Below are 14,208 nucleotides of genomic sequence, written 5' to 3'. Positions count from 1 at the left end.
AAGACTGTCTTGTTCCAAATTTGAGAGCTTTGGTGTCATCAGGTAGTATTAGACATTTTCCCTTTTAATTTTTGCCATTTTCTAAAGAACTTCATTTCAGATAAATTAAAGAGTGAGCTAGTTTTAAGTTGTGGCATGTAGAATCTCTGCATAGTATTTGGAATTTAAATTCTTTTTTAAAAAAGATGTATTTATTTATTTATACAAGCACTGGGTACAGTCAGAAGCGCGGGAGGGTGAGAGAATTCACCAGAGCCAGAGCGGGGAGCAGAACAGGCAGACCGACGAAATACACTGCTGAGGGGAGCAGTGGGCGCGGCAGGAGAGGTCTGCGCGCCATGTGGGACCCTCGCTGGTGGTGGCCGGGGATCAAACTGGCACTGCAGAGGCCGCGGGCAGCTTCACAGCCCAGCACTCAACCGCTGCGCCACCAGGAGAGGCCCTGGAATTTAAATTCTTAGAAGCAAAAGTAGAGAAGATAAATGATTGCGCAAAGGAGTAGCTTTCTCCTGAAATAATCTATTTGAAACTGTATAAGAAAATAATTTCCCTTTGTCCTTGATCTCTAGAAAAAACGGATAAGACAAGAAGCTCATCTTTGAATAGACGATACAGCAAACGAAATCCATCCTCAGAAGTGGAACAAGTAGAAGAAAAGCCTCCCGGTTAGTTACTTCTAAGTACAGATCTTCAGTGGTAGTTTAAAAGAGATGTATGTGTGTTGGTACTCAGTTGCTTGAAAAGTCATTCCTAAAGTTAAAAGCCAAAAAATCCCTTCTTTAACTAAATATATATATACATGCTTATATGACTGAAGTCAGAAAAGTTTCTTTTTTTTTTTCCTTAAATATTTATTTATTTATTTATACAAGCACTGGGTACAGTCAGAAGCGCGGGAGGGTGAGAGGATTCACCAGAGCCAGAGCGGGGAGCAGAGCAGGCAGAAGGACCGAAGTCCACTGCTGAGGGGAGCAGCGAGCGGCAGGAGAGGTCTGCGTGCCATGTGGGACCCTCCTCCGATGGCCGGGGAGCAGCCGGGGATGGAACCGGTGCTGCAGAGGCTGCGGGCAGCTTCGCAACCCAGCGCTCAACCGCTGCGCCACTGGGGAGGCCCCAGAAAAGTTTCTTGAAATCACTTATACCATCAGTTGAGTCAAGGGGTCTGTAATGAAGCTGAGGAGCCAGGTCATAGGATGTTGGTTTGTACTGGAGCACTTGATTCCTTTCAAACAATTTGCATTTTTAGAAGTTCTAAATTACCAGCCCTTTTTTTGAACTTCAAAGCTTTGCTCTGTTGCTTCATTACCTACAACCATCCTTTGCGCATATCTTCGCTGCTTCTGATGACTGCATGCAAAATTTTGTGTATTTACAAAATTTAAAGTTGTGTCTTTTTAACAACTTCCTCCCTAATTTCTCTGTCAAATATGATCATTGCTTTTTTATTTTTTTAAAGATTCATTTTATTTATGCATAGAAGAGCTGGGGTGTAGGCCAGAGGTATGGGGGAGTGAGAGGATTCATCAGAGACAGTGGGGAGCAGAACAGGCAGATCTACTGAAATATACTGCTGAGGGGAGCAGCGGGTAAGACAGGAGAGGTCTGCTGCACTATGTGGGTCACCTCCCTGGCTGGGGATCGAACTCGTACTGCAGTGGCTGCAGATAGCTTCATAGTGCTTAAACTAGACTCCTTGTGTCACTAGGGAGGCCCCTGCTTTTGTTTTATACCCAGATGTTCACTTACAGAAGAGCTTATCTTAACTGATCCAGGTTATCTTTATTAACATAAAAATTTTTTGAAGCAGGATGTTCATTTCAAAGATTCACTTCTGACAAAAGAATACAGTCTCCTGGATCTTTTGGCAATGGACTTGGCCAGTCTGTCAGTAGCATGTATCTATTTGTAGGAATCCATCAAAGTTGTTTGGTCCGTGCATGACTTTTTTCCCCATATGTGAGTTCCCGTGTAGGGACTTCATACATTGGGTATAAGTCACTGGGGTTATTATGGGATGTTGGGTCCTTTGCTATCTTTATTTCAGGTACTGTCTTCCTAACAATATGGTCTGTTCATGTGGCCTTGTTCAGTCCTGTTATGTGTTGTTCTTGTTGCCACTAGACTCTTGTCTGGGAAAGTTATCATTTGAAGCAAATCACATTGGTCTTTTGTGTTTTGCATTTGCTTGTAAGACTTTAAACTGAATCTTTTTTGTTTGTTCTTATTATTTAGGTTATCACCGATACACCAATGTTCGGGAGAATACTTTAATCTCTCGGCTGCTAGTTCCAACGAAAGCATCAATAGCGAGAAGCAAAAGTGTTGCTTCATTGTCAGCTCCTGGTAAACAGGTTCCAGGTAACAGGGATAGGGTAGAAAGCCTAAAAGTATTAGTATTTGCACTCAAAAAAACAGTTTGTATCACTTCATTTTTTGTGGTAAGGCCTAAAGCTAACTCAAATCAGTAGTTTCCCAGTAAGTGATTTTACCCAGCATCTTGTATTCTCTATTTGTGACTTCTAGCGTGGTAGAGTAGTTATCTGGATGATAGGTGACTTACAGAGATGAGATGACCAATTTTGTTTATTGTTAAGTGTTAAAGCTCTTTCAGTGTCACAGAAATAAATGTTAAAAGCACTGGATTTTAGAAGTACAGAAAAACTGAAGTGACATCAAAGTGTCACCTATTCCAGCCTCCTTTTCCCTTAAAAAACAGAAGTGTAGCGTTGAGCTGCTCTTTAGCTTTAAGAAATAGTGGTTGTTGAGATAAAACAAATCTTCAGGGTTAAATGGATTTTCTCATTTATAGGTTACAGTATTAGACATTCCTGGGGCTAGTAAGAAGTCCTCAGTATTGGAAAACTGCAATATAGGTTGTTCTTTTTTTTTTTTTAAAGATTTATTTATTTATACAAGAGCTGGGGTACAGGCCAGAGGTGTGGGGGTGAGAGGATTCACCAGAGACAGAGTGGGGAACAGAACAGGCAGAATGACTGACATACACTGCTGAGGGGAGCAGCGGGCAAGACAGGAGAGCCCTGCTGTGCCAGGTGGGCAGCTCCCCGGCCAGGGATTGAACCCATGCTGCAGTGGCTGACGATAGCCTCACAGGTTGCATCCTAACCCCTTGCGCCACCAGGGAGGCCCAGGAATATAGGTTGTTAAAGCTGGAAGAGATTTGAAGATTCTGTCCATTCTGATTGTCTTATTACAGTGTTTTTTTATAAAGATTTATTTATTTATGCATACAAGAACTGGGGTATAGGCCAAAGGTGCAGAGGGTGAGAGGATTCACCAGAGTGAGAGTGGGGAACGGAACAGGCAGATAGACCGAAGTACACTGCTGAGGGGAGCAGCAGGCGAGACAGGAGAGGTCTGCTGTACCATGTGGGTGGCTCCCTGGCCAGCGTGGTCATAGGATGCAGATAGCTTCATAGTGCTGTGCTTAACCCCTTGCGCCACCAGGGAGGCCCTATTACAGTGGTTTTTAGTGTTGGTGAATAAATACTACATTCTATTTTAAAATGGTAAATGGCAAGATCTCTGGCCTTGGTGATATTTAGATTGCTTTTAAAAAAATAACAAGATTTGTTAATTTTCTATGAAAATCATTAGCTGTCATGTGATTAAATAGAAGTGAGTTACTGCAAACCTCAGGTTTGGGAGGAGTGCCTCATTACTGTGTGTAGTGGACCATTGCGGCTTGGTCGCGCTTCTGACTTTCAAGCTTTGCAAGTGCTGCTGCCCTGTGTTTGTGATCCATCTCACTCAATACTTGCATGTTAGGTGTAGAATCCCTGTGATTTCCTAATGAACAGTCTCTCTTCCTGTTTTTATACTGTTACATGGTATATTTCTGTCTTGTCACATTTCTCACTGCACAGCACTTCACTTTGTTCTCCTTCACCTACAGGAACCCAGACAACTTTAATCCAATACGTAAATGTGCCTCTACAGCGCCATAACACTGATGAACTAAAGGCTGCCATCGTGCTGCGCAAGTCAGCTGCCACTGTGCTGCCCCTTGAGAAAGTAGAAACACCCCCAGAGGTGAGCCAGGAAGTTCCCACTGAGGCAAGTGTGGAATCACCCTCCAAAGCCAGCACTGAAGCACTCCCTGGGGCAAGTGAGGGGGCACCTCTCATGGAGAGTAGCAAAACACCTCCTAGGGTAGACATGGAAGTGCTTCCCCAGCGCTACAAGACGGTGCCCCCCAACGTGAGCTGTGGAGTGCCCTCTAAGGAAAATATGGAAGAACCCTCTACAAGCCTGGCCACGTCATCCAAGGCCAGCATGGAAGCATTCCCCTGGGGAAACATGGAAGAGCTCCCTGGGGTGAGCCTGGAAAGATTGCCCGGGAGTGAGGAAACCTCACCTGAGGTGAGTGTGGATCCATCACCGGAGGTGAGCATCGACTCCTCTCCAGAAGTGAGTGTCGACCCATCACCTGAGGTTAGCATCGACTCCTCCCCTGACGTGAGTGTAGATCCCTCTCCAGAAGTAAGCTTGGACTCCTCCCCCGATGTGAGTGTGGAAGCCTCATCTGAGGCCAGCCCGGACTCATCACCCAAGGCGAGTGCATCATCCTCTCCTAAGACAAGCGAGGAAGCTCTCCTCAGGGAGCATGTGAAGGTGTCCCCTGAAGCGAGTGTAGACGTGTCCCCTGAGGTGAGCATGGCAAGTTCTTCTGCAACGCAAGTGAGAGATTCTCCCTACATTGTTAATGCCTTCTGTTGACAAATTTGTTATAACAGTCTGTACATGTAGTTGCACAGGTTATATGCGAGGTTAGGTTTCACAGCATGAGGAACTTATTCATAGCAGTCTGCAATAAGCTTAATACAATAAGGATAACTGGCTTTAATAATTTGAAATTTTCTGCTATTCATTGTACCAGTTTTTGAGAAGCAGAATTAGGTTTTGTTTTTGCTTTTTAGAATTAGGGTTTTTGTTTTTGGGTTTTTTTTTTTTTAAGATTTATTTATTTATTTATACAAGCACTGGGTACAGTCAGAAGCACGGGAGGGTGAGAGACTTCACCAGAGCCAGAGTGGGGAACAGAACTGGCAGAATGACGAAATACACTGTTGAGGGGAGCAGCGGGCGCGGCAGGAGAGGTCTGTCGCGCCATGTGGGACCCTCACTGGTGGCCGGGGATCGAACTGGTGCTTCAGAGGCTATGGACAGCTTTGCAGCCCAGCGCTCAACTGTCTGCGCCACCAGGGGAGGCCCTAGAATTAGGTTTTGAAGTAACATATGCCTTAAATTATTTCTCCAAACATGAGTTGTCTAGTGGAATTGTCAGGCTGGAGGAATGCCTCTGTATTTTATTCGGAATATTTTTCTCTTAGATAGCAAAATTAGCTGTAATAAGGTAAATGTTAGTCAAGTCTGTATTGGTCTATTTAGAAATCAGAGATGGACAAACCGGCCTCAACTCCTGTCATCAAAAGGCGCCCATCGTCGAGCATCATGTGTTATAAATGGGCATCTTCTCAAGTCGGGTGGCGTCCACCTTCTCCCGTCAGCCCAAAGTAAGTAGCTTATTTGCAACTGTTCCCAGTAGATTACCAGGACAAATTTTATACGTTTCATAAATAACAAAGTATGCAGGGTAGCGTAAATATAAGGAAAAAGCCTTTGAAAATGGATATGCCTTAGTCTTTTAATAAGTGTCCAGATTTATGTCATTAATTCTTGATATGAAGACATTTGTGAAATCATGTGCTAAATGTTTTAGTTAGCACATTTATTACAAAATGTATCAGACTTTCTGATACATTGACTATTACTTTTTTCCCAACAGGCAACTTCAAAAGAATCGACCCCCTTCGCCTTCACCTTCACCCAGTGTGTCAAGAAGGTCTCCACCATCTCCCCTTTGTTGCAGAATAACTCCAGTTCAGCACACGGTATTCACACCGAATGTCTTGGGTGCAACCAGAAAGAAAAAAGAAATTGTTTCTAAAGGCCCTAAAAGATGTGAGTCTGTGACCCTAAAGAAGATGTCCTATGAAGAAGGTAGGTCCCTTCACCGTGTGGTTTGTTTGGCAACGCGGGTAACCTTAACGTGGTTTGGGTATTGGCCACTTCATTTCATTTCCCAAATCCGAGAACTTTCAGGAGCAAGCTGGCTTGCTTTTCGGATAAAAAGAGAAGTGAACCAATCACTGGTGTACTTGCTTTCCCTTGCCAGAGTTTCTCAGCCCCACCCCCAGGTAGTTTTTGGAAACCGTTTTTGGAATTGATGTGTAAAAATACTGTTGGATGGGTGTGTTTGTCTAGGTGGTCCCTACACTCCCTTCCAGCCCTGACAGTGGAAGGTCTGTGAGTGGACCTCAGTATTTTCCATTCTTGGAGAGGGCACGTCAGGCCCTGTGGCCAGGGCAGGTTTCCACCAGGAGTTGTAGATCCGTTTCCACACATCGGCCATAATGTGTCTGTAACCTATAGTTTCCTGAAAGTACCCTGATGGTGTTTTGCCTGTCACTTGAGGCATTACTTAATTTTATTTTTCATTTATGTATTTATGTATTTATTTTTTAAAGATTTAGTTTATGCATACAAGACCTGGGGTAAGGCCAGAGGTGAGGGAGAGGGGGCAGTGAGAGGATTCACCAGAGACAGAGCTGGGAACAACAGGCAGCCTGACTGAAATACACTGCTGAGGGGAGCAGCGGGTGAGCCAGGAGAGGTCTGCTGCGCCATGTGGGTTTCTCCCCGGCCGGGGATCAAACTCTTGTTTGCAGTGGCTGCGGTTAGTTAGCCTCATAGGTTGCATCCCAGCCCTTTGCGCCACCAGGGAGGCCCACGTTACTTAATTTTATTTTATATTTTTTTAAAGATTTATTTATTTATACAAGAACCGGGGTACAGGCCAGATGCATGGGAGGGTGAGAAGATTCACCAGAGACAGTGGGGAACAGAACAGGCAGACTGACGAAATACACTGCTGAGGGGAGCAGCGGGCACGACAGGAGAGGTCTGCCGCGCCATGTGGGACCCTCACCGACCAGCCGGGATCGAACTGACACTGCAGAGAGTGCGGACAGCTTCACAGCACGGCGCTCAACTGTCTGCGCCACCAGGGGAGGCCCCACATTACTTAATTTTAAATAAACTAGATAAACTAGAGAATTTTGCTTTTTGAATAATTCCACAATGAATGCTTTGTAACAGAAACTACCTTTTTATTACAAATTATTCACTCCCAGTGTCTTAAAAGCCTCCTTTTCATATATGGTCTGTTTCAAATAAAGAGAATGCCTTGGTCAGGATAGTCTGGCGTTCTTGGTTCTCTCTTGTTAGCCACTTTATAGTGAATACTGTTACCATCCTTCAGCTGACAGTAATTGGTCAAAATGATGCATGCATTTCAAAATATATGCTGGATGGGTTTTTATTTAGTCAAGTATATGAGATTTGCATGCCTCATTTGGACTGAGCATAAGCTTGTATTCCTTTACTTTCAGTTGTCTTTATCTTTTTTTCCACAGGGTCAGTTTATTCAGGTATGTCAAACAGCTTAACCAAAGTGGAAGTGATTGTCAAAAATAACATTTCATTTGAAAGTGGTTTTCTTTTTCTTTAAGATTTATTTATTTATGCATATAAGAACTGGGGTACAGGCCAGAGGTGTCGGGGGGTGAGAGGATTCAGCAGAGACAGAGTGGGGAACAGAACAGACAGGTCAAATGAAATACACTGCTGAGGGGAGCAACAGGCGAGACAGGAGAGGTCTGCTGCGCCATGTGGGTAGCTCCCTGGCTGGGGATTGAACTCGTGCTGCAGAGGCTGCGGACAGCTTCACAGTGCTGTGCTATAACATACCCTTGTGCCTCCAAAGAGGCCCTGGAAATGGTTTTCAAGAAAAAAAGCTAAAGCAGAAGGTTTTTATGTTGTCAGAGGTTGTGGGGTTTTGAACAAATCTGTTATAATCCCTCATAAGTTGCGTGCTATTGATACAGCGTAGATTATATACATACTATTTGTGGTTTTAATATTGTCAGTCTTCAAGACCTCTTTGTTAGACTAAGAGAGTCTGTTCCCTAAACTTATCATTCATTTTGCTTGTTAATTTAAACTAGAGTCTTGTAATAAAAGCTCACCAGGAACTTTGAATGCTGAGGAGGCAACGAAAATTTTGGCAGAAAAACGACGCCTTGCTCGTGAACAGAGAGAGAAAGAAGGAGAATTCCAAGAGGCAGATGCAAGGTTAGCACAAAATCATCCTCTCTGTCCTGTAACTCTTGTATTATAAATTCTCAAAGGGTAGTTGACATTCTTTCAATTTGAAGCAGAGGGGACACTGGTGGCGGGCTCTGTACCTCAGACACAGGAGGCTTGCTGTCAAATGGAGGTAGCAGCCTCACCAGAGCATTGTGTGCGCCTTCACTGGTGTCAGCCCCTGTTGATGTTGCAGAAGTTTTCTGTAACTTCAGAATTGGCAAAGCTGGGAAGTACACTTCCTTGTGTTTTACTAGGGGCCTTGGTGGCAGACACCTGCACCTCAGCGGTCACCACTGGAAGGCTGTCTGTGAGCACCAACACAGTTGTGTGTATTCTCACTCCCTCTAAAGCTTTCCTGACCCTCTCTCTTGTGGCCCCTTGGACTTGACGACCCTGTAATAGAAACTTCTGTCCACTGCTGGCAAGGAAGGGCCATCGTCATACTTTGTGTCTAAGTGTTAAGTGTTTTTTGTTCCAATCAAATGTTTTCCATATACTTGATAGGGTTTAGGAGAGAGGACAAGGAGAGATTACCCTTTAGGTAGCTCTTAACTAGGAGGATATTGGTCATTGCTTCATGGACACAGTGCTAACTTAGCATTTAAAAAAATTATGCATACAAGAACTGGGGTACAGGCCAAAGGTGTGGGGGGGAGCAGTGAGAGGATTCACCAGAGACAGAGTGCGGAACGGAACAGGAGGATCGACTGAAATACACTGCTGAGGGGAGCAGAGGGTGAGTTACGAGAGGTTTTCTGTGCCATGTGGGTAGCTCCCAGGCTGGGGATCGAACTCATGCTACAGTGGCTGCGGATAGCTTCATAAGTTGCATTTTAACCCCTTGCACCACCAGGGAGGCCTTAACTTAGCATTTTCTAGGCTCTGATTTGTGAACTGGGCTTCCTACCTTCTGGCACTACCAGATCCTTCTCTGAAGAGTATCCCTATTATGCCCCCACGTGAGGTTGGGTGTAGGCATGTGGTGGGTGCGGCCTTTTGCATAGATCCCCTGTGTAAAATAGTTAAGGGGTGCTGACATTGTTCCGTTTTAAGATGCGAAGATGCCCATTACATGATAGAAATCTTTTTTCCACTCCCAAGGGCTCCCAAGGGAAACCCTTCTCCATTTAAAAGGGGTGAACTCTTACAAATGCTCTGTAGTCAGTGTGGCATCCATAGCAATTATATCATATACTATCCACAGGCAATTTAACTATAAAAATGCCCATACTACTGCCAGCTGTAGATGTAGTAGAGACTAAGGTGAATACTGAGTTACTTAAATACTCTGTCCTTAGGCAAGAGAAGCATGTGACAGAACCAGCAGGTGAAGACCAAGAAGCCTCAGAATTTGACGGAGGGCAACAGCCAAAAGAGACAAAGACAAGTGGCCACAATCAAGATGAGCAGAGAGGGCAACATCAGGTGTGCCAGCTCTCCATTTGATCTGGGATAAGAACCAGATTATAAAATTCAGTTGAAAATCAAACTGAATTTGGGTTTTTTTTCTGGCATCCGCAAAATCAGACGAGCAAATGCTGCATTGTCAGGTTGCCGTTTTGACATTACAGTCTAGCTTGTTACCCTGTGCTGCTGCAGGTCCCTCGCATCCATGCTTGGCAAAATCCTGGAAGGTTTTCCAAGCAGCAAGTATCTAGGTCTAGATTAGCAGCCCTTTTAGCGTGCTTACATAAACAGTACCACAGCTTACTTTCAGGAAATCCAAATGCTCATGCCATCCTGTGAGTGATCTCCAACCCTGGATCTTGAAGTGACGCTGCCCCCCCCCCCCGCCCCCACACACCCAGATAGATAAATATTACAAATAGCTCTGAAAGTTTAAAGTCAATAATCTACCAATAGGAACGTGTCATCCACATGCATTCAGATCACCAGGTAAATCCCAAATGAAGCTCAGGCTACTCAGTTTGAATAATTTACATTGCCCAATTTATATTCCAGTTTGAGTATCATTGATCACAACCGGTCCCGTGTTACATAAATGATTTTAGCTCGGGAAAGCACTTTTCAGAATCTTCTCGGTGCTTTTGAGAAGCGTAACACTTTTGCCTGCTGTAGCTACACTATCATATCTGGTCAAGCCGGTGCTCTGATAAGCACTGCCGCGAGAACCCTGAGGTGCTGCAGGGGGCGGACATGCCTTCTAAATCCTCATGATGGTCAGCCTGGTTTTGCACTTTCAAGTTCATGCTTTGAAAACAGATCGTCTACACACGTTGTGCATGTAGGCACTCAAGAGGCTAATGTTCTTTTCCGCTGGGTCACATTTGCCTGTTTGACTTTTTAAACTGGTGTTCTCTAATGTCCTTCAGACATAATGAAATTAAATGACATCTTTATACAAATTTCCTAGAAAGGGGACACCAAAATAAGAGCTCAGGAGGAGGCCGACAAACGCAAGAAGGAGCACGAGAAAATTATGTTACAGAATTTGAAGGAAAGATTAGAAAGAAAGAAGGTACTCTCTCTCTCTCTCTCTCTCTCTTTCTCTCTTCCTCTCTCTCTCTGTTTTAGGGGATCTGATTCTTTGTTGAAAGCAGTGTTGGGCATGTGACATCCAAACACATTTTTGAATATCAGAAATCAGTGATCTGCTAGTTGGTGGTGGATGTTCCCACTTACCCTCTTCACACCTGCCCCCTTTTATCTAGAAGTGTCTCTCTTATCCACCATACTCTCCCTCCTCATGTCCCCTTGGTGGCCATTACAGTGATGCTTCTTAACAAGGCCAAAGTGCAGGCTGTTCATAAGGCAGGATGACCTCACTTTGTGCAGCTCCTCTGCTTCATCCACAGTAAGGAGAAGGTCCCGTCCAGGCTGAAGGTTAGGGTTAGTTGCTGAGGTCCTGCAAGGCCTCGCCAGAGGTTAGCAACCCTCTGGAGCAGCAGCTCTCATCACCTTCAGGGAAAGCAGCAAATGCTGGGGAGAGAATGCTTATCCTCCTCTTGCTCTTTCTAGCAGCAAAACCTCTGATGGTGTCACATCATGGCTGGGCGGGGTCGTGGGGGGGGCGGCATTCTTTTTATTAACATCAACTTTCAGTCACAATCTCCTCAGACTGAAATTAAGTCAAAAGCTCTAATTGATAAGTGAAGTAATGATTTTCTGAGTCTGCAAATTTAGGATTGAGAAATTATTTGGATCTCCGTGTTAATGATAACTCAAGGCATTTTCCAGATGACTGAAACCAGGATTGGAAGAAGTCGTGTGTTGGGTAGGTCAGTGGCTTCGGAGCAGTCACTGATGCTGTCTGCTTCTGCAAGATGGGAGTAATCAGCTTCTCCGGGACCACAGTCATTGTTTTTAATCTGTTTTATGTTTGAATTTTCTTTCAAATAGAGAATTGAGGAAATCATGAAGCGGACAAGAAAGACAGATTGGAATGCCTCCAAGGTAGTCTCTGTGCCCCTACCAGCAGTGTGTATAAGGCTTCCCGTTGCTTCCCATTCTACTGGACTTTAATTTTTGCTGATCTGGTGGTGGTGAAACAATGTATCACATTTGCATTTCCGTGATGATTAAAAAGTCAAGCATGTTTTCATGTCTTTATCAGCTGTCATGTTTTACCTTGTGTGAGATGCTTGTTTAGTTTTTCATCTAAAGCTCTGGGCAGATGTGTCTTCCTACTTGTGGTTCTATAAATGTTCTAAATTTTACTTCTTTCTTGGTTTATGTGTTGCAGATAGCTTCTCCTGGTTTTGGCTTCCTTTTTCTTAAAGTGTCTCCTGCTGAATAGAAATTCTTAATTTCCATGTCATTGAATTTATCAACTTAACGGAGTCAGGCGTGTTTTGAACTGGCTATTTGGAGATCACTTCTGCAAAGTGCCTTTTCAAATCCTTTGCCCATTTTTCTCTTTCATCACCTGCCTTTTTCTTGCTGATCTGCAGGAGTTGCCATCTTCTCTGGTCAACCTTGGAGGGACTGTCTCCCACCCAGGCTTTAGTTTGCCTCACTCTCCCATCATGTCTTGATAAATAGAAGTTCACTTTTGACAAACTCAAATTTTTTTTTCCCCCTTTATGGTTAGTGCTTTTTTGGATCTTGCCCCCAATGTGTCCCATCTTCGGGTAGGTCCCCTGCTTCCATGGCCATTTTTTGGCCCAGACTGTAGCTCTTCACCTGCTGCTACTATTGCCCAACTGTGGCCAGCCATATCATGGATGAGAATTTCAAATAGAAACACGTTTCTGAAAAGTGCTTGGGATCACCGTGACGAAGATCATTCAGCCCAGGGCCTGAGAAATTCAATATCCAGCACGAGTCCCACTGCTCACCCAGTGGCCCGCATTGGCCCAGGGCTTTGAGTGGGCCAACTCTAAGCTCTTCTCCTGCAGTTCCCTTTCCCATTTGGGAAATCTGTGGTCCTCAAGTGTCTCTGCCTAGTGCGCTATTGGATTTTTTTTCTTTTTTTTTTAAGATTTATTTATTTATGCAAGAACTAGGGTATAAGCCAGAGGCGCAGGAGGGTGAGAGGATTCACCAGAGACAGAGCAGGGAGTAGAACAGGCAGGCGGACCAAAGTACACTGCTAAGGGGGCAGTGGGCGAGACAGGAGAGGTCTGCTGCACCATGTAGGTAGCTCCCTGGCCGGCCGGGAATCGAACCTGCACTGCGGAGGCTGAAGATAGCTTTACAGCGCCACGCTCAACCCACTGCACCACCAGGGAGGCCCTGTGCTATCGGTTTTTGAGGCCAAAGAAATTAGATTTTTTTAAATCTTTTAATTAATTGAAAGGACAAAAATGAAGCGTGCATCCAGCTTCAAAGGACAGCTTTGAGATCTGTCCTCTTTGAAATAACTGGGACAGTTGATTAGTAGCCGTCGTTATGGTCGTCTTTCTCCATCGCAGGGTGTGGAAACATCCAGCAAGAGCACATACAAGCTGGACAAGGCAGATGAGGAGGACGAGGCGGATGATGAGGATGAGTCGGAGAGTGAGGGCTCTTCCAGTGACTTGCAGTCATCAGGTGCGCTTGCCTTTGCATTCTCTTGGTCTTTGCTTCACAGCTGCACTGCCTGGATTCACATCTGGGGCCTGCTCTGGAGCTGTGTGGCTTTGGGCAAGTTACTTCACCTCGCAGTGCTCACTTTTCCTGTCTGAAAAGGAAGAAGATAATGTTCTTGTCCTGGTGTGGGGATGAGAGTTCAGTGTGATGCTGAGAATAGTGCTTGGCACATTGTGACTGTGGTGGTGCTGCTGCTGCGGCAGCGGCGGCCGTTAGGTCACAGTTTGTGCCAATATGCTGTGGATGGTAGCCCTTAGCTGAGTGAGTGGCTCACTGGCATTTCATCACTTGGGCCATGTGTAGCATCCACAGTTGACCACGGGTGGACTTCCACTTTCCAGCTCATAGCGAAAAATGAAGATCAGATCATTCGAGTCCCCTCTAGAATGTGTTGTTGAGTCCTTGATGTGTAGGAACCACTTTCTGGCAGCAGTGATTGTCACTGGAGAAAATACTGTCCATGCTTTATTCCCGCAAGTAGATTTTGAACGTGCAGATCGGGTGCTCTGCTAGGTGCTGGGGACACAGAGATGAAGAGGCACAGTCCCAGGCTCGAGGCACCATGGCCTTCCAGACACAGACCTATGAGCAGTGATGTGGCCACAAACTGGGGGCGATAAAATGTGTGGAAAGGTTGCATGAGGAGCCCCTGGGTCTGCCATAGCACCTGGGGGAAAGGTTGGGGTGAGGGGTAACATTGGAGGTGACTTGGCTAGGTGGGTAACTGGGAGGAGGAATGGGAAGTGGGGTACACTCCTGCCTTTGCACTATCATCCTTTCCTAGCAGGGGAAGGCCCTTAAAGGTGATCCCTGTGGGCTTTGAGGGCGGGGCCATGTGTGTGCTCGGCCAGGACTCCAAAAAATGGAAGGTGAAACTGCTGAAGCCTGGGCTACTGGAGTGGGGGCTGCCGGGTCTGGCTTACAGGGTGCTGGGGATGAGGTGCTGCC

At 45.3% G+C, this 14,208-nt stretch overlaps 1 protein-coding gene across 1 annotated transcript in view; it reads left to right on the top strand.

Annotated features, from left to right (window-relative positions):
• The window catches only part of MAP7D3 (MAP7 domain containing 3), a gene marked incomplete at both ends in the record, with an annotated part of 28,455 nt that extends 14,837 nt beyond the window's left edge, over positions 1-13,618 (top strand). The window contains 10 exons of the mRNA XM_084259027.1: positions 570-665; positions 2,233-2,358; positions 3,914-4,668; positions 5,807-5,912; positions 8,088-8,214; positions 9,528-9,654; positions 10,604-10,708; positions 11,590-11,643; positions 13,104-13,221; positions 13,602-13,618. Coding sequence (XP_084115153.1) covers positions 570-665; positions 2,233-2,358; positions 3,914-4,668; positions 5,807-5,912; positions 8,088-8,214; positions 9,528-9,654; positions 10,604-10,708; positions 11,590-11,643; positions 13,104-13,221; positions 13,602-13,618 — 1,631 coding nt within the window. The remainder of the gene's footprint in view (positions 1-569; positions 666-2,232; positions 2,359-3,913; positions 4,669-5,806; positions 5,913-8,087; positions 8,215-9,527; positions 9,655-10,603; positions 10,709-11,589; positions 11,644-13,103; positions 13,222-13,601) is intronic.
• Positions 13,619-14,208: the final 590 nt, after the last annotated feature.

Source organism: Talpa europaea (assembly GCF_964194135.1).
Source record: "Talpa europaea genome assembly, chromosome: X".
In the NCBI taxonomy this organism is placed as follows: domain Eukaryota; kingdom Metazoa; phylum Chordata; class Mammalia; order Eulipotyphla; family Talpidae; genus Talpa; species Talpa europaea.
Note: the sequence above shows the minus strand (reverse complement) of the source record. Positions and strands in the feature narration are given on the sequence as shown.